The sequence below is a fragment of the Nicotiana attenuata genome, chromosome 7 (assembly GCF_001879085.1).
Source record: "Nicotiana attenuata strain UT chromosome 7, NIATTr2, whole genome shotgun sequence".
Taxonomy (NCBI): domain Eukaryota; kingdom Viridiplantae; phylum Streptophyta; class Magnoliopsida; order Solanales; family Solanaceae; genus Nicotiana; species Nicotiana attenuata.
In genome coordinates, this window is record NC_031995.1 from 86,988,474 (window position 1) to 87,008,260 (window position 19,787).

At 39.8% G+C, this 19,787-nt stretch overlaps 2 protein-coding genes across 2 annotated transcripts; one reads left to right on the top strand and one right to left on the bottom strand.

Annotated features, from left to right (window-relative positions):
• Positions 2,077–3,756, top strand: LOC109230569 (protodermal factor 1-like). The gene is made up of 3 exons (XM_019396044.1): positions 2,077–2,332; positions 2,785–3,130; positions 3,221–3,756. Exons 1-3 carry the CDS (start codon positions 2,170–2,172, stop codon positions 3,549–3,551), a joined length of 840 nt encoding a protein of 279 aa, XP_019251589.1. The 5' UTR covers positions 2,077–2,169; the 3' UTR covers positions 3,552–3,756.
• LOC109229419 lies at positions 7,880–9,968 on the bottom strand. Its single transcript, XM_019394850.1, has 2 exons — positions 9,839–9,968; positions 7,880–9,346 (listed from the first exon to the last, which is right to left on the bottom strand). Exon 2 carries the CDS (start codon positions 9,342–9,344, stop codon positions 8,298–8,300), a length of 1,047 nt encoding a protein of 348 aa, XP_019250395.1. The 5' UTR covers positions 9,345–9,346; positions 9,839–9,968; the 3' UTR covers positions 7,880–8,297.

Below are 19,787 nucleotides of genomic sequence, written 5' to 3' on the forward strand. Positions count from 1 at the left end.
CTTAGCTGGCCCTTAACTCACTATTGAACGGAAACCCACCTATCATATTACTCAAAAGGTGCATCCAACTGTATGGCTCGGCTGTCAATGAAATGGAGTGAAAACTATGAGAAATCAAAGTTCAAATTTCAGTAAAGACGAAAAAATTTAAGTAATTGTTTCTCATCTACGTAAGACTCGATGGATAGATTTACTTAGTACATACTTAGATTAGCGAGATGTAAGATGTGTCCGATAAAATAATTGAGGTACGCGATGACCGGCTCAAACACCACCATTATCCAAAAGAAATTAGTCAAAGTGACTTTACACAGAGAGACAGACAGCACGACCTACCAATCTCCAAGATAGGGACAATGCTTTTGCTGTCTCATTTACTATGCAAATTAATGTCCTCCCTTCACCTACTTGTATGTCAGGACCATTAATATCCATATTCATGGTTCTTTATAAAAAACCTTATTTATGCGTTGGTTTTTCCAAGTGTTTTTTTAGTAACCTGTCCCTATCTTTGGACATAATCTTAGTTAACCATCAAATGGTTAGTTGACTGTAATAAACCAGCATAATCCAAGAAAAAGACCGCTTCCTCGATTCAACTTATCAACTGGACCTTGCTGCTGTTTCCAGAGTCCTAAATGAAGCTAGGCATAGAAAAATGCTGATTATTATTATTATTATTATTATTATTACTATTATTATTATTATTATTATTATTATTATTATTATTATTATTATTATTATTATTATTATTATTGATGTAGTTGTCTTGTTTTGGAGCAACGGTAAAGTTGTCTTCGTGTGACCTATAAGTTAAGGGTTCGAGCAGCGGAAGCAGCCACAAATATTAGCATTAAGGTAGATTGTTTATATCACACTCCTTTATGTGCGGCTTTCTCCGAACCCTATGTGAATGCAGGCTGCCCTTCAGTAGTTGTCTTAGCCCATCTTAATAACATATGTGAAACTCTTTACATGTCGAAATAGAGTCTTCTAGAAAGACCTCGACGCTTACTTCCTCAGTTTCTTGGTTTAATGTGAATAAAAACTGAGATGAAATCTTTTACTATACATCAATTTTCACAACAGGGAATTTTTAAAAAACAAAAACCACACAGGAAATAAGTTGCAGGGGCCATGAAGTACCACTGAACTCTTAAGAACGAAACATTCCCCGGCCATCAATCTTTTTGATCCCTTTCACTTTACGTCTACCTTCAAGGGCTTCTTCGTAAAGGGTTGTTGTCCGGTGTACAAAGCATTCCACATTCACACAGAGTCCATGGAAGGATCGCACCCCAAGAAGTGTAATATAAATAACCTACCCTAATACAACTTCAAGGGCTTCATGTGTTCCAAATTTCCAAAACTAGGGAAATGAAATTTAATCAAGAAACAAAATAATCTGCCCCGCGACCCCAATGGAAGAAAAGGAGGGAGATGAAATTGTATAGTGCACACAATAAGTTTTTGACTCCTATATTACTTAACATTTACTTGAGTAGACCCAGTGCAATTAACTTGCGAGCATGCAATAATCCAGGGAATACTATTAGATAAAGAACTTTTCTAGCCTAAAGTTGTTTGGAGTATACTCCCTCCGGTCCAAAATAAGTGATTTTTTGCCATTTTTCTTGTGGTCCAAAATAAGTGATTTTTTCAGATTTCAAGAATGAATTAATTATTTTTTTCCTACATTGTCCTTGAAGTAAATGGTGTTGGAATATGTGTTAGGAGTGTTTATGTGAGATAGTAAAGGTTAATATAGTCAATTTCATTGCTAATTAATGCTAAAAGGTGGATTTCTTAATTTGTGTGAAAACATCCAAAAAAATCACTTATTTTGGACCGGAGGGAGTATGATTTTGTAAAGATCGATAACGAGGGCCATGCAACATATTTTGTGTATATCAGGGTGAAGACATGGGTATGTCTAGAGCTAAGGAGGACTTTCTCCACATTTTGCAATGTGGATTTAAATGACACAATAAATGCACATGCAACATACACAACTAACTACAGACTCCTTCACCTGCTTATATTAACTTCTGTATCTCGTAACTCTTTATATACTGCTCGTCACTTGTATCACTTCCCATTCACTGAATTCTCCATCTCTCCTTTATTCGTTCTCTTTTCTCTCTGTCAGTCTCCCTTTGGAAGCAAACAATGATGGGGAAACAGAGAAACAAGCAGAGTTCTCTAATTCTGTGGGCCGCATTTGCTGCACTACTCTCGCAGAATTTGGTCATTAATGTCATGTCTACTGCTGCTTTTGAAGAACAGAAGAACTTTTACATTCCTGATCCAACTATTGGAAGTCCCCCAAGAGGTTCCTCTTTACCCCTCTATATATTTTACTATTTGCTCTAATATCTTTTCCTTTACTATCTATTTTTATAAACCAGCAAAAGCTAACATGCTCTTTAAGTATAAAGCATAATGTTTGCTAATATACGGAAAACACTATAAACTATAAAATGGTAAAGTATCAAAGAAACAAGAAAGCCCTTGCCACCTTATATCGTTGTTCCTGCTTTTAAAAAAATAAATTGTTCGAGGCAGCATTCACTCTCACATTATTTGTTCGGTTGGTTTCATAATGTGGCTGTTCAGACTTCAGTACAAGCTACCAGCACTCGTACTCAAAACCACAACACCGCCACCTTTTATTTTCTAGTGTTGGAGTTTTCGCCGTTAGGAGCAAGCATTTAGTCCCAGATTATTTGGAGTGTTTAAAGTTATTACTGTCTTCATTCTGACAATCCATTTTGTGGATAACAGGTTCAAGCACACCTCCATCAAGTAGCCATGGAACTTCGCCCTCTCACACAACACCATCTCATGGAAGCGGTAGCCATGGAACTCCACCATCTCATGGAAGCAGTAGCCATGGAACACCACATGCAAACTGTGGTAACCCTCCAAAAGTAGGGCATCATCATAACCCTACCCCAGCTCCTCCTTCCGGAGGTCATGCAGGTGGATACTACCCCACCCCTCCAAGTACTCCTAGACCTAGTACCCCCTCCACACCCACTATTGTAAGCCCACCAACTGCTCCCATCGTTGACCCAGGCACTCCAAGCACTCCTGCTATCCCAACACCATCACCTCCTTTTACATGCGAGTAAGTTTAATTTATTGCATCATCAGCTTTACTTTACATTCTTAACTTTAATATGCAGCATCTTATAACACTTAATCATATGATTTGCAGTTACTGGAGGACTCACCCGGGACTAATATGGGGCTTGTTTGGTTGGTGGGGAACTGTTGGAGGTGCATTTGGTGTGGCTACTGCTCCAGGGCTCGGCTCAAACATGAACTTGCTGCAAGCACTTTCAAACACACATACTGATGGATTTGGGCAACTCTATAGGGAAGGCACAGCTTCTTTGCTGAACTCTATGGTTAGCAAGAGGTTCACTTACACTACCACACAAGTCAAGAACAATTTTGCTGCTGCACTCAGTTCAGACAAGGCTGCAGCAGCTCAGGCTCAGCTCTTCAAATTAGCCAATGAGGGTCGGCTCAAGCCCAGAGCTTGAAAATTCATTTCCACAATCACCATCTTATGTCCAGTTTCATTATGATTTCTTGTGTGGTTACTTTAGGATTGAGCATTGAAGTTTTTCTGATTGTCTTCATCAAAATTAGTGCTTTTCTGTTTGCGTTTGAATCTTACAAAATCAAGAGGATACCACCCTTCATTGTTTAATCAGTTATCAGTAAAACATTTCTTGTTGTATTACATGTGTGAGTGCCGGTTCCCAATTTCAGAATATTCTTTTTTTCTCCTTTAAGGTAAAGAAGGTATCTTTCCAAATAAAACAAAGTATTCTTGTTCCAGAATGAAGATTCCACTTCTGTTTATAAAACAAACTAACCTCAGTAACCAAGAACATAAAGAGAAACAAGCACCCGTTGTCCTACCTCCTTTATTAAGTGAAAAACAACAGACCTGTCAAGGCTAGTTGAGCTTCCTCAACAAACTTTACCAGCTTCAAATTCTCACAAGGATGTTGATGACCATCTGCAATTGTAATTATTATTCAGCGCTGAGCACTGGATCTGAACAAAAAAGAAGGTATTCTAAGAAGTATGGACACCGTTCAACTCGGAAAATGTGACATGAACATGAAGCACATGCATGAAAGAGTTCATGCCAACATCAATGCTGCACCATTCACTTAGCCGCCTTCCCTTCATGGATAATATCAGAGAGTTTACATTACTAACAACCCTGGGGAGAATAGTAATATCAATGGTTCATGAGACATAATGAAGTGTGGTGCTAAAAGCCATATACAAGGAAAGATATAATAAGAATACCTGCTTATCAAATATATACATTACATGTATATATGTACATACAAACAAACATCAAGAACACCTATGAAACATCATCTTATCCATAAAACTATTTGAAAAGTAGAAGGAAAGCATGATTAGAAATATAGCTGAAAAAATATTGGAGTTATCAATCTTGATTCATGCAATGTAGATAACCACATAGCTCAAACTGGGACTCGTCAGCCTATACATCCAGTTTGTTCTATTTCATTACCTTTTTATGGAAATACAATGTTTGTTAAATTGCATTACCATCCAAAAGCTTAAACTGTTAGAGAGGGCACATAATTATGTTTCAATGCACCCTCACATGGGACTAATTCTTTTTTCATAGGCCAAGCACGTGAAATTACTTCTAATAAAAAGTGACCGTAAGACACAAACTCAACACGGCTACCTACTCGGATAACATGTTGAATTTTATGATCACCTTATCTAAAAATTTAAGTTGTTAGAGAGAGCAAATATTTATTTAAATTAGTTATGTCTTCAACACTTTCGCTTCTTCAAGAGGAATGGACCTCCAAGAGATTCTTTCCATATAAGACATGCTCAAGTAGATATGACCAAAAATACAAAAGTCATAACAAAACTATAATGTAATATAATATTCCATTCATAGATGGGCATCACATTTCCATGTTGCCAACTGTATTTGATAGCTAACATTATTTCCTAATGAACCTCCTGATAAAACCATATACCAACTACAACAATATGCAAAAAGTTCCCCCACCAGCATCAGCCTTTTCAAGTGAAACAATTAAAGCACCAGCTTACTATCTTAGAGAGTAATTGTTAGGGACTCAAAATTGCCACCATTTGATACAATGAGCTGCATCTTTCAAAATCAGATCCTTCAAAATGCAGGTTAATGGCTGAACGACTGCACAGGTAACGGGTTTGAGCTTGCCGCAGCAATACAAATAATACAACATGAAGAAACAAATATCTTACTACATCAGAGTTAATAGGTTTGAGCTTACACCCAGCAATATAAATATTATAACATGACGAACATATCCCACTCAGAATTTCGTGTATATTAACAAGATTGCTAATTAAAGACTTATGACTGGTTTCTCTTATCACAATCTCTTTGATAAAACATGCTACAAAAGTTTTCTCTAGGATGTCACATTCCACAGTATGTTTGCTGATGATAACACAGAAAATTTTCCCCTTCACATAAGTTGTTAAAACTCGCCGAGAAACCAATGGGTTACAAAATAAAAGCTCTTTGAGATAGGGGCATAACAGGCATGCCCCAGGATGACTGAATATCTGTTGTCCTCTAAAGCTACATTTCACATTTCATGAATTGCCCAAGTTCATGACATGTCATTGGTTTGCATCTAGTCAATGAAGAATTTTTACCCCCAAAAGATTCCTAACCTGACTTGCACAATAAATTACTACATCTACAAGAATGTAGTATCTGCCAAAAGAACAAAGAATGAAAAAGCTAAAGCAACAGTCCATTGATAATGAATGCAAATGAACTTTATATATTTCGAATCACAACATCAAATTAAGATGTTAATTAAAACAGAATAATAAAATAAAAATGTAAAGGTTTTGAGGGAACACGAAATACAGTCATCAAAAAAAAAGAAAGAAAAAAAAAACAGCTCAATGACAGACCGATGAAGGATTTTGATTAGCGCAGCAGGACATTAAGCAGTAAGGAATCACAAGCTGTCAGACCTTGGTTCACAACATAATATGCTTTAAAAAGAGCAGGTGTATTTATGTACCGCCACAATGAATTCTAACCAACCAAACAGCCTATCCCCATAGCATAGATTAGATGCATCGCAGTAAAATAATACTAAATAGACTCTTGGGTATGCACCTGAATTACTTCTCCCTGCTTCAGACGCTCAAGTTGGAGGATTCATCAGTATGCAAAAAATGAGAATACGAATAAACTGATTCGCCCCAGTAAGCACCAACTTGGTTGGAATAAATACTTTTCAACCATCAAGATTTTGTTAAAGTTTTACCAGAGATATCTTTAACTCACCACAAGTTTTCTTCGACAATGTAATCAAGTATATACTCTTTTACAATAACTTACGAATTTTTACAATTCTCTCTAGATGGCAATACATAAAATTTCTTCATCTGAATGAAGATCTTCAGTGTAAAAGTTTTGTGCTCCCATAAGAATTTAGGTACAACTGGCGGCTGCATGCTTTATATCTTAAAGAAGCACAAATTAAGAGAACTTGTAGCTCGTGGCTTAAAAGGAGTAGGATGCTCGAGTTGATTTGAAATATGCCACAGATAACAGAGAAAGAGAGGGAGGATCCAGAATAGAATTAAGGTACTTTTAAGTGCTGGGTTGTAACTAGAGAAGCTGTTGTCAGAGTTACTTCTCGCGGATGGACCTAAATCAATATAACATCACATCAGTAATACATAGGAGGTTCTGATCAGAAACTCTCCATAGATATATTCTGTAGAAAGAGACAATTAAAGGGAGGCAGATGAAACTTACAAAGATTACAACAAGAGTCACATGCAACAAACAATTTTTGAAATGCACCAAGGTTGCAGAGCTTCTATCACATTAATCTCCAATTGGTGACACTATGGGCTTGTATGAAATGAATCCAATCATTCCAAATGAACTCTGTACCTAAGCACTTGCATGAACATCTATTGTAATAATACTGCAACTGAGATATCTGGAATGTCACACGAATCTCGACAGCTGACTTGGACAAATAGTTGCATTAGTGTCTGTACCTTATGGCAGAAGAAGCATATAATATACAGATTTATGTTCTTCATGGAAACTGTCACATACAACTCCCTCAAGATGAGCAAATCCTGTGTCCTACTCATGCTGAAGGATCCTCGAAAACCCAATCCAGGAGTCATAAACCTAACTACGAGTTCAGTGAATCCAATAAAAGTTGAAGCTAATACAACAAATTTCTCCACAATGAGTGTATCCAATATCAGTTGATGCTGATATAGCAAAGTTATCCATAATTGGTTATTTTATCCAGAACCCTGTCTTCCAACCTTAAAACATGATATGTTGTAAGTCAAAACTACTATATTTATACATCCAACAAAATCTAATTCAAAAAGAGATCTGAATTTAGTCTTTGGTTTTTTGCCATAATGCACTAGAGCGAGAATTCAACCATAAATTGATGATGAATTAACGGGGTCAGTAGTAACCTAGGAAGGTAAACTAATGCAAATTCCCCAGAGTCATTAGGTTTAGAAGATACACCTAAGGTGATAGGTTGGATTATATATAAATCCCAACCACGCCCAATATATTATTTTACTAAAGATGAACTTCGCTTAATTACTTTCCAACAAATGAAGTTCATTATCAGACAAACGCTCACTCAATTTCTTCCAGAGACTACATTATTATAATTGAAGCAGAAAAAGAATTTTGCATATACATGAAAAAAATAGTACTAATAAATGATCACCCATGCTGAAGCATAACTAACTCAAGGAATGAAATTCCAATCCATGTAAAGAGGGAAGATTAAAGTAAAAGAGATAAATACTTTGATTTCATTTTCCCAATCTCTTCAAGAACAGAAAGGCTTGTGTTTCCTTTAATGGTGATCAGAACTTACAGCAACCTACACTTGAAGTTTCATTTCTAAGGACAAGCAAATAGACCTAGTCTAAGTGTCTTGCACTATACACTCTTTTCTGCCCATAAGAAAAGGAAACCAGATAAATAACAGTAGGCAGCCCTTTTCACATGTATGAAGTTTGAATGCTGATACGATATTTTCCATCACAACGTGGCCACAGTTATTCCAACTTGAACATCGACCTCATGAAAAACCATGAGCAACACAACGGTACTGAGGTCTGTTGTCAGCTCCAAAACCGGGGTACTGATAGTCTCCCCCTGCTGACTAGAGGAAAATTACACAGCATAAGAATTCTGATCAGCTCATATGAGTTTCAAACCAGTTAAATATTTGTTCAGACTGCAAGCTGGTCATTTCATGATAAGCAAACGCAAGATTCATTTCCTCTTGAATGCGATTCGCTATGGACTTGTCTGGGAGAATAATCTCTCTCTCCTTGACAGCCGCTTTCCATTGTAGAGCACGCCCATCATTTCTCATGAAACCTTTCATATCAATGAAACCCTTTTCCTGGAACAGACTATACAACTTCTCAGAGGTAGTTAGATCAAGACCCGGAATCCTATCAGCTAAGAGATTAGGTGACAATGCAAACTCCATGCATTTGACCTCAGCAACATCAATGCCTTTTACCTTCAAGAGTGTCAAGTATCTCTGTATTCTCCGTCTTCTCCTTTCATCTTTGGGCATGTGCACGAAAAGGGTAGGAGGGTAGTTCTTCGGTATGTCCATTTGACCAAACAATCCCTCGGCAATCATTATTGTGATGCTACTAAATCTTAAATCCGTTGCAAGGGCTGAAACGAAATATCCACCAGATGAAGCACCCAACGCTACAAGAGGCAAGCTTTGAAGCTTTTGTTTCACAATCCACCTCTCAATAATATCTTTAACAATCAACCTTTCCTCTTCAAACGACCAGCACCTCCCAGCACTAGTTACTGCAAGAACTGCAAATCTCCTAGCTAAGGCATTAAGGACGATTAGCCTTTCTTCAGGTAGACCCGCACAATCTGGGCACTTAGGTGATCTATCCCAAAAGTTAGCTGCTTTACCATTACAACCATGTGCCAAAAAGAGAATTGCCTTGGGTGAGGCTGGGATTTGCCATATTAAATCTGTTCCATTTCTGAACTCCACAGTTGGGTCTAACTTAACCGAAGAGCTAAAGCTATTCCAATTTCGTATCAATAAACCAGATGATGAATCAGATCTTTCTCCAGCTTCTCTATACAAAATCAAAACTAGGACACAAATTAAAACGAGAAATATAGTAATAAGCGGCATTCGCATATGCCGGGCATTATTTTGTTGTTTCAGCATCCGATTTCCCCGTTTGAGCATGCCTGGAAAAACAATCAATATAATAGGATCATACATTTTAGCAGCACATCTCTAGACAACTTAAAAACAGGTCAAAATGCACGTTATCATACAAAAGAGAGCGATAAACCTAATGAAAACCCTATAAATACATGCTTTTGGGGGGTTAAAATAAGTAACCCAAACTTCAATTTCAAATATATGGAATCATTTGTTAAATGTCATTTATTGAAATACAGAGGACAAAAATCACATTACATTAAATAGCATGCAACCTCTTAATTGAAGAATTAGTCAGTTAGCAAAGAAGGAAAACAAACTCTCTTTTCTGTAAGGTAGAATGAATTAGGAAGCCACTTTTGCATAAAATCAAACAAGTCAGGGGCATCACATTGTCAATTGATAAAGCATGTGATCAACTATTTAAACAAAAGCCCGACACTAAGATTGCGAACACCAATATACAACCCAAATCGTTTGAATTAATACTAATGAAACCGGGTATTGTAAATTACCTTAAAGCGCTTCACTAATGATGTCTCAAATTATTCTGTGAGGTTTTAGTGCTACCGGCCAAAAACTATTCATATCAGTGAAGAATGAAGAAAGCTACTTACACGCGCCACGACGCGAGTACCCGAGCATGTCGCCAACTCCAGTTTTGGGATTGGGCTCCCTTATAAATATTTTGAGCCCAACAAGTACAAAAGAAAAAAGGGATCTTCACGCAAATAGCGGTCCATATTCATTGTTTACTTTTTCTAGCCATATTCATAGTTTTTAAATTAATTATACATAATTATACACATATAATACATAAATTATGCAATATTATGCCTAGTATGCCTCCACGGGCTATTTTTAATTTAAATAGTTGGGTTGACGACTATTTAGATTAATTGTTCAAGAAAATCCTTGGAACTCTTTGCAGTATGAACCGAGGCCCAAGTTTCAGTTGTTAGCCCGAGTTTGCGGTAAGTGCACAAGCAATCATTCTTATAGAGACTAGTCAATACTTATTTTGTCCTACAAATTTAAACTAACAATCTTGATTTCAGGATAATTTAGAGAATTTGTATCCCGAAATGTTGTACTGAAAAACTGAAATTAAGGAGACATTTGCTAATTTTTAAATAGCAACCCCTTAGAATGGCTATCTGGTGTCATTTCTACCCCGAGTTTTAGTTGTTAGCCCGACTTTAGTTACCCTCAATGTAATAATAAGATTACACTGATCTTTACACAAATGGTTGGATAAAGATTCGTGGTTTTTTTTTCTAGCCGGTATACATAAAATATACGCTGATTATACACATAAATTATACGTTCGCCAACTAATTTTAATTTAAGCGGTTGAACGGGCGGCTATTTAGGTTCGAAAGCTCATGAATATTAAGATACTAATAAGATCATAGGGATTTTTTCGGGGCATGTATAAAAGTTATAGATATTCGTGCGTGTGTATGACATAAAGAAAATACTTTATTTCCTGTTAAATTATGCATATTGCGTGTGCGTAAGATCTATTAAATGCTATCCAAGGCATGAATACTAGCATAAAATGCTAGTCCTTTGCAACTCCTGTAGGTTACTAATTTTTCTAATTTACTTCCATGTACAGTCAACTTAATTAAAGCACCAAAGTGAAACAAAATAGAAATTATAACCCATTATACCTGGATTATCCTCTCCTTTTCTTTTCTTTTCTTTTTGGTGGTTAATCTTTGGCTAAATGCATGAATAGATACATGACGAATTACGGCTCGTAACCTTCAACATGAAAAAAATGCTCATTGATTTTGAAAGAAACACTAGGGATAAGCCGTGACTTAGAGAACTATGTCGACGTGACTTTTCTTTTATTTCACCATTGTTTACCTTTAAAATTGGATAACATTTAAACTTATAAGTGGTTTTAAGGATATGTAATTTCACTTGGCACAAATCGATAGATATGAGAATTAATGTTAGAAATTAACAGTAAAATAAAGCAAACAAATGTGAAGAACAACTGTGGTCCTCGAACCAACTGAGTATGCTATTAAAAAAGTATGAACTGAATAACAGAGCTTGCGAGAGAAAAAATATTATAATATATTGCCTTGTTATGCGTGAATGTATGATGGTTACAAAGTGATTAGAACCCCCTTTATATAGTAGAGGAATTCTACTTATGGTACAATTCTAAATATGGAAGGAAATTCCATGATTGGCTAAATGACCGGTCCTGACCCGATACCTGCCGAGATTTCCGCCACGATCCTTGCCCGATCACGGATATCTTGGCTTTCCGTTATTCGACTTAACAGGCTTTCTTCGATCTCGCTCGATCTCTTTCTGCTTCAACCTCGGTCATGGCTGGTCTCGATCTGGATCGACCACCTATTTTACGAGATCAGCAATCCGTCTCCGTACCCTGGTTCGATACGATGCGAGGCCGAGCTATGGTCTGCCACCCCGATTTTCGTTAGCCATACAAAATTAGGCAAGCTCGAATTTGACTGTATACAGATAGTTCCCTCATTTTTTGGAGTGCAATGACAAGAAACGAATTGAGCTTCGAACCTATCCTCGGTCTACCATGACGTAAGCATTATGACGCAAGCGGTAGAGGTGACCGAAACGTCTCGTCGGTTTAGTTTCCCAGGCATTTAAGGCGTGTCAGTTGCCGATCGACCACTACTAGTATTGAACCGCCATTGCGAAACCAATAAATAGCCACCTTCCTCATTCTTTCAAACTTTACTTTCAATTTTCGACTCCTTAATCTTCATAGTTCTTCGTTTTCTCCAAATCTTTGTGTTTTCAGTTTCCTGAGTTTCTTTTCTTGTTTCTTTACAAAATATCCAAGTGTTCCTCCTCTGTTTTGTTCTTCTCCATTCACGAAAATGGCTAAGACCTCTAAAACTGTCCCACATAAGGAAGTCGCTTCTTCATCAAGGTCTGCCGGTGCCTCCCCTGGAGGACTTCGTTCCGACGAAGTGCCCCACTGCTGCCGATTTTAAGGTGGAGAACACACCTTCGACACCAGGTCGATGTGAACCGATGTCGAGATACATATGTACCATTACCGACGGTCTCCTCGAGAAGGTAAAAGAGGAGTGCAACTAGGTAGGCAAAGACGTAGTAGTCCCTGCCCTTGAGGAATCTATTACCACTTATGTAGAGGGATATTTAAGTGTCTATACTTACCCCTTCACGATAGGTCCTTTAGACCCCATCACCGTCGCCTTCTGCAAGAGGTACGATGTCACTCTTGGCCAAATCCATCCGTCGTTCTGGAGGATCATAATCCTCCTTCGATTTTTTATGAACAAGACCGAGGGGCATCCTTTTACCCTCATCATCTTATGCGCCTCTATAGCCCCTGACTTTATCAAGGAGGCTTGATCAAGCTTTACCATCGATCCACCAAACCCCCGTTCTCCAGCATAGACGAGACCCGAGACCGTGGTTGGATCCGAATAAAGACTTCGGACCCGATCCCTGCCGAGGACATGCCATTGCCTGAAAAATGGAACATGAAGCATAATTATCTCTTTGCCTTTGAATATCTATCTCTGCCGCTTTAGTTCTCGTCTTCCCCTCATCTAAGTTTTTTGTGTTACAATTGTGGCCGTTGTGCCGGAAGTGATCCCCGACCTGAGGCAATGGGTCGAGGGATTAGGGTCACAAAAGTCTTACTGCATGTTTGGATGGAGTTATCAAAGGGCCAATAGGAGGCCCGTAACCATGGTAATCTTCTTTCCCTAGAACGCTTTTCATTCGGGCTTCGTTATTGGACTTACTCATCTTTTCCTTTTTGTAGGCCTCGGGAAGAATGTAACAATGAGGCCCCCCTGTGCTGAAGAAGAGGTACTTTGTTCATCATCTGCCCTGAAGCAAGGCAAAGAGAAGAAAAGAAAGGAGGCTCCGAGTTCTCCAAGCCCGGAAAAGAAAAGGCCGGCTAGGAGGCCCCGTAAGCCTAAGGGGAATGTCATCCGTGTAACTCTGGATTCTGTCCAACAACTAAGGGACGAGACCGAAGATGAAGAAGAAGAAGAAGAAGACTCTAGGATGGTGTATCGTGTGCGAGCTGGCATGGAGATTCAAGGAACCACTGGACCGGCGGGAGCCGAAACTGCTTTGCCCCGACCTAATGAGCTCGAGCCAGAAAAAACTGAAGATGCCTTACCTCGAGGTGGGAGGGCTACCGAAAAGGCGGCCGATGCTGGCGCAGAAACCGGGCTCGAGGCTCCCCAGAACGAAGACGATGCCTCGAAAGACCCACTTGGGGTAATAGAGATCAGAGGCTCCCCTTCGTTCCCTCCAGTTCCTGATTCGATGATAATATGTGACGCTCAGGCTATGGAGACTTGTCACGGGGAGGGGGCCCGTGGAGAGGAAGATTTTTTCCGTGGTTATTTTGGTGAGGTAGAAGATTTCACCAGCCTGGGTGATTTGGATGTACCGAGGAAGAGCTCGAGTGAGGCTTCCTCAAGTTTTAAACTGACCAACCAATTCCCGGCCCCCGGTGTCGATCCCGGGCATAAGCGGCCACTTATCAGAGGATGCTCGAGTTTTCTCTGCCCCTTTGGGGGTGGTTACCTATCTTAGATGCTTGGTCACTGAAGAGGACCAAGAAAACATGGATGAAGTGGGAGTTGCTTGCTTGTTCAACGAGGCCCAGCACGCTCGAAACCGGGTAAGTTTGAGGGTCATTCCCTTGTCTTTTTATGACTTTGGACCGTATATATTTCTAATGTTTTCTTCTTTCCTTGTAGGCTTCGGTGTTGCATCATGAGGCCTTTCTTCGAATCTGGGAGGAGCGCAAGGCCGAGGTTCAGGGGCTCACCAAGAAATGCGATACTTATAGGCTTCTCAGCGAGAAGCTTCAGGAAGACTTGGTGACGACTCGAGATGGACATACTGAATGGCCGAGAAGGTATTCTGAGTCCTTCATGATAGTGAGGATGAGTTGGAGATAAAAACTAAAGATTCGATTCTGTTGGTCCGATAGAAGCTTGAACAGATCAAGGACTTTCAAAGGCAAATATATGAAGTGCGAGCCGAGGCTGAAGAGTTTAAGGGATGAATGGACATTTTGGCCGCACAGAAGGGGGTCGTCCAAACAGAGTTGGATTCAGCCGAGTCTCAGCTTCGTTCTGCGAGAGAGAATGCCTCGGTTCAGGAAAAGAGGGTCAAGGAGCTTGAATCCCATTTAGCCAACTTGGCCAAAGAGCTCGAGGTGGCCAGATTTGAGACAGCTACGACCAATATCAAGGCTCAGGCTAATGCGGCTCAATACAAGGCCGATGCTGAAGCCACCCTAGCGTAGGCCAAGAGCATGGTGGATCACGCGAAGTGGCAGGCTCGAAGGGAGGCCCTCAAGGGGGCCCGTGATCAAAGCTTCAACGTATCTGCTGAAATCGAGGTTGCTAGAGCGGAGGAAACAAAGGCTCGGAAGCTAGCTTTTCCTGAGGAAGACTCCGAGGACTTGAGTGAATCTGGCGATGGAGAGGATTCTGAGGGCAAAGATACTTCTACCGATAAGGATTGTGATGCTTAGGCTTCGTTCTTTTTGTAATTTTCCGCTTTTATTTTGAGGTCTATCGGTCTTTGTAAAGAACTCTTGATCGGGACGTATGGCCCTTTGTAAAAAGATTTATGATGAATATATGAAACTTTTTTACTTCTTGGCTTTCGAATATATTGCCCCCTTTTTTTGTTATCTCTTGTAAGGGTAGAAACGCCTTAGTGTAAGATTTTGAAGTTGTGTCCGAGAACTCGAGGTTCGAGATGGTGAAGACCGATAACAAGCCTTACCCTTGACCGTTTCCAATCTATGGACCCCGAGTGATTATTCGAACTTGAATTTATGTAGCCCTTAATCTTATTGGTCGAGTGAGGACCTGATCGAACTCGAAATAAGGTTGCCCTTAGGCTTTTAGTCGAGTGAGAATGATTTCTCGAACTCGAAGTGAAAGTAGCCTTTAAGCCTTTGTAAATTTCTGTATTAGGCCGTTCTGGCCTTTGTAAAATGATCGTTTAATCATATATATAAGGCTTTCCTACCCTTTTTGGCTTTCAAAGTTTTCCCTTTGTTTATCATTCATGTTCACAAAGGCTGTAATGCCTTAGCATGAAGTAAGGAACTGTTCGAGAGTTGGAACAGTTTAGTACTCATCAGAGATTTCGAGGCTTGATATTATTGAAGCCTTTTATGATTTTGCTAGGGGTAGTCCTTTTAACCAGTTTTATGAAAGAATTGGAAGGCCTGTTTTGTTACGGAATTCGGACGTCTCTGAACCATGCTAATTTAGTCGTAGCCTCTTTAGTCCGGGATTTGCCCCTTGGGTTTATTTTCCCATTTTACTTCGAGCTTGCCCAAAGTGTCAGTGCCCAAGTGGGGTGGCCTGATTTCCAAAACTTGAAATGTATTCCCTTGTTTTCCAGGTGGGTGCCTGATGCCAAAACTTGAACTGTATTCCTTGTTTTCCAGGTGAGCGCCTGATTGCCAAAACTTGAACTGTATTCCCTTGTTTTCCATGTGGGCGCTTGATTGCTAAAACTTGAAATGCATTCCCTTGTTTTCCACGTGGACGCCTGATTGCCAAAACTTGAACTTTATTCCCTTGTTTTCCAGGTGGGCGCCTGATTGCCAAAACTTGAACTGAATTCCCTTGTTTTCCAGGTGGGCGCCTGATTGCCAAACTTGAACTGTATTCCCTTGTATTCTAGGTGGGTGCCTGATTGCCAAAACTTGTAATGTATTCCCTTGTTTTCCAGGTGGGCACCTGATTGCCAAACTAGAACTGTATTCCCTTGTTTTCTAGGTGGGCGCCTCATTGCCAAAACTTGAACTGTATTCCCTTGTTTTCTAGGTGGGCGCCTGATTGCCAAAACTTGAACTGTATTCCCTTGTTTTCCAGGTGGGCGCCTGATTGCCAAAACTTGAATTGTATTCCCTTGTTTTCCAGGTGGGCGCCTGATTGCCAAAACTTGAACTGCATTCCCTTGTTTTCCAGGTGGGCGCCTGATTGCCAAAACTTGAACTGTATTCCCTTGTTTTCCAGGTGGGCGCCTGATTGCCAAAACTTGAACTGCATTCCCTTATTTTCCAGGTGGACGCCTTATTGCCAAAACTTGAACTATACTCCCTTGTATTCTAGGTGGACGCCTGATTGCCAAACTAGAACTGTATTCCCTTGTTTTCCAGGTGGGCGCCTGATTGCCAAACTAGAACTGTATTCCCTTGTTTTCCATATGGGCGCCTGATTGCCAAAACTTGAACTGTATTCCCTTATTTTCCAGATGGGCGCCTAATTGTCAAAACTTGAACTGAATTCCCTTATTTTCCAGGTGGGCGCCTTATTGCCAAAACTTGAACTGTATTCCCTTATATTCTAGGTGGGCGCCTGATTGCCAAACTAGAACTGTATTCCCTTGTTTTCCAGGTGGGCGCCTGATTGCCGAAACTTGAACTGAATTCCCTTGTTATCCAGGTGGGCGCCTGATTGCCAAAACTTGAACTATATTCCCTTATTTTCCAGTAGGGCGCCTGATTGCTAAAACTTGAAATGCATTCCCTTATTTTCCAGGTGGGCGCCTGATTGCCAAAACTTGAACCGTATTCCCTTGTTTTCTAGGTGGGCGCCTGATTGCCAAACTTTAACTGTATTCCCTTGTTTTCCATGTGGGCGCCTGATTGCAAAAACATGAAATGTATTTCCTTGTTTTCCAGGTGGGCGCCTACCATCACTACAAAACAGGCAAAACAAAAGAAACTTTTCCGCCCCAGTTTGGTATCTGGGCACATCTGTGATTGTTAATCGAATCATGTTACCCAAAAGAGCTCTAAGAATTTATAACCTAAATCCCATTATTTAGGAGGACCCTGAAAACGTCAAATTAAATCTCATCTTAAGCGTGACAACTTTGAAGCTAAATTATATTTCTTAAAGGTAGAACTTACGCTAAATCTTGTTATCTATGAAGGTCTGGAAATTTAACTAGGCCCCATTATCCAGGAGGGCCCTGAGGACTCTTTTTTAAAAAAAATAAATTAGATCCCATTATCCAGGAGGGTCCTGAAAACTTTTAAAATTAGATCTCATTATCCAGGAGAACCCTGAAATTTTTTAAATTAAATCCCATTATCCAGGAGGGTCCTGAATATTTACGGCCGAACATGTTTGGCACATACTTTCCTCACGGAGGGTTCCTCCGGAACGAACGAAATTTCCTGCCCCTGTTTCAATCAAAGAATTTTTTATCAGTTTGAAAATGCGGTGGTTAGTTTGCGGCATTCTTGCTGAAGGTGGCCTTTCCACTGCCATGCTTTGTTCCGATTAGCTGCCTCTGACTGGCAAAGAATTGTTTGACCTTCCAATTGAACCTCAACCACAAGGCCCTGAATGACCTGAGCGCCCCATACTCATCCTGCTGTTTTACGTTTCTGTCCTTCCCATTTGAACCTCTGTATTTCCCCGACGCTCACGAAACCACTCGACCACCTGAACTTCCACTAACCCCTCATTTTCCATGTTGCATCATGCTATTTCTGGTATACTTTGGTCGCACTTTGCTTTGTGCAATTTGAAAGTTGATAATAAGCTTTGAAATCCTTTCTTGCTTGCTTAACAAGGCTAACATTGCAGAAGACTTAGAGAAGTAGATCCCAAAGAAATGAAATGCAATGACTTCGAGAGTTAGGAATAAAGAAGAAAATTCGAAACAGGATGACTGTTCGAAGAAGAAAAGGAAAAGAGGCTTATCTGATCGAAGCAGCTGGTACCAATGATCATGACATGCATTTTAGATTAATCAGCCTAGTCCATTCAACAAATCACCTTTCAGTCTTCATACTTTATGCCCCGAGGTTCCCATGATCCAATTTCTTTGCAAAGTCATCAACCTTATTCGGCTTGTGGCGCCGTGAAGGGTTTTCGCCAACAAACCTCTCTCATTTGTTCATCTCTCAACTCACCGTCGCCTTACGGTGCCTGTGAGGTTTTTCACCAATAAGACTCTCTCATTCTAATTTCTCTCAGCTTACCATCTCCCTGCGGTGCCCATGAGGGTTTTCACGAATAAAACTCCCTCATTTATTCACTTTCCTTGTGTAGAACGGAGCGTTTCCCCTGATGTGAATCATACCTCTATCCCGCTTGACTTGGCATTCTCAAAGATTGATCAGAAGGTCTTTTCTTTGGACCGAAATGTAGGCTTTTGGATAGGGTTAGAAAGAAAGGATATCATAAAGGCTCAAAACAGCTTAAAATGAAAGGGTTCAAATTACAACTTTGGAATCAGATCTTTCGCAAAACCACAACTTCTGCCCCAGTTTCTTTGCCTGGGGAACTTTGAATTTTTATTTTGATGGGACCGAACCGTGAGGCTGCCTACGTATCCTTAAAAGGAATCAGGTCGAACGTAGTTCATGACATAGGAATGGCTTTGTTTTTTGTTAGTTCCTCTTTTTCTTTTCTTTTCTTTTTCTTTTTCTTTTCTTTCTGCTTTACTTTTTTTTAATTATCTGTTTCTCTTTTCTCCCTTTTTTATATTTATATCTTCTTTATCTGTATTTCTGAACTCTGCTTCTGATTCCAAAAAAGGGGTATGAAAGAAAAATAAATAAGGCTCAAAAGGGGTAACAACGGATAAAGTGTTTAGATGGCAGAATAAAATGCCTTCGTCATTCCAATCTTCAAAACATGCCAAGTACAAGCGACACAATTAGACAAACCAAAGAAATCATACGTAATATCTTTTGACTGCGTTAGAATTGATAGCCATATCTACACATTTGCCTTCTATATCTGTTAAATACAAAGCACCATTGGACAACACTCTTGTTACAATGAACGACCCCTGCCAATTTGGGAAAAACTTGCCTTTAGCTTCAGCCTGATGTGGAAGGATGCGTTTCAATACTTGCTGACCCACTTCAAATTTCCGGGGACGCACCTTCTTGTTGTATGCTCTTGCCATTCTCTTCTGATACAATTGATCATGACACACTGCCGCCAGTCTTTTCTCGTCAATCAGACTTAACTGCTCCAATCGGGTTTTGACCCATTCATCATCATCAATTTCATCTTCAGCAACAATTCGAAGGGATGGAATTTCGGCCTCCGCGGGTATAACTGCTTCAGTACCATATACTAACAAATAAAGTTGCACTTATTGAAGTGCGAACCGTAGCGCGATAACCCAGCAAAGCAAAAGGCAACTTTTCATGCCATTGCCTAGAACCTTGCACCATCTTTTAAAGTATCTTCTTTATATTCTTGTTAGCCGCCTCAACAGCCCCATTTGCCTTGGGCGATAGGGAGTGGAATTTCGGTACATAATCTTGAACTGTTGGCATACTTCTTTCATCAAATGGCTGTTAAGATTAGCGCCATTGTCCGTGATGATTACCTTGGGAATTCCGAACCGACAAATGATGTTTGAATGAACAAAATCGACCACTGCCTTCTT

Bases quoted from the DNA above. Each gene is read 5' to 3' on its own strand.
- LOC109230569 (XM_019396044.1), top strand. From the start codon at position 2,170: ATGATGGGGAAACAGAGAAACAAGCAGAGTTCTCTAATTCTGTGGGCC. The intron at 2,333-2,784 runs GTTCCTCTTTAC...TGTGGATAACAG, and splicing joins TATTGGAAGTCCCCCAAGAG to GTTCAAGCACACCTCCATCA. The intron at 3,131-3,220 runs GTAAGTTTAATT...TATGATTTGCAG, and splicing joins TCACCTCCTTTTACATGCGA to TTACTGGAGGACTCACCCGG.
- LOC109229419 (XM_019394850.1), bottom strand. From the start codon at position 9,344: ATGCTCAAACGGGGAAATCGGATGCTGAAACAACAAAATAATGCCCGG.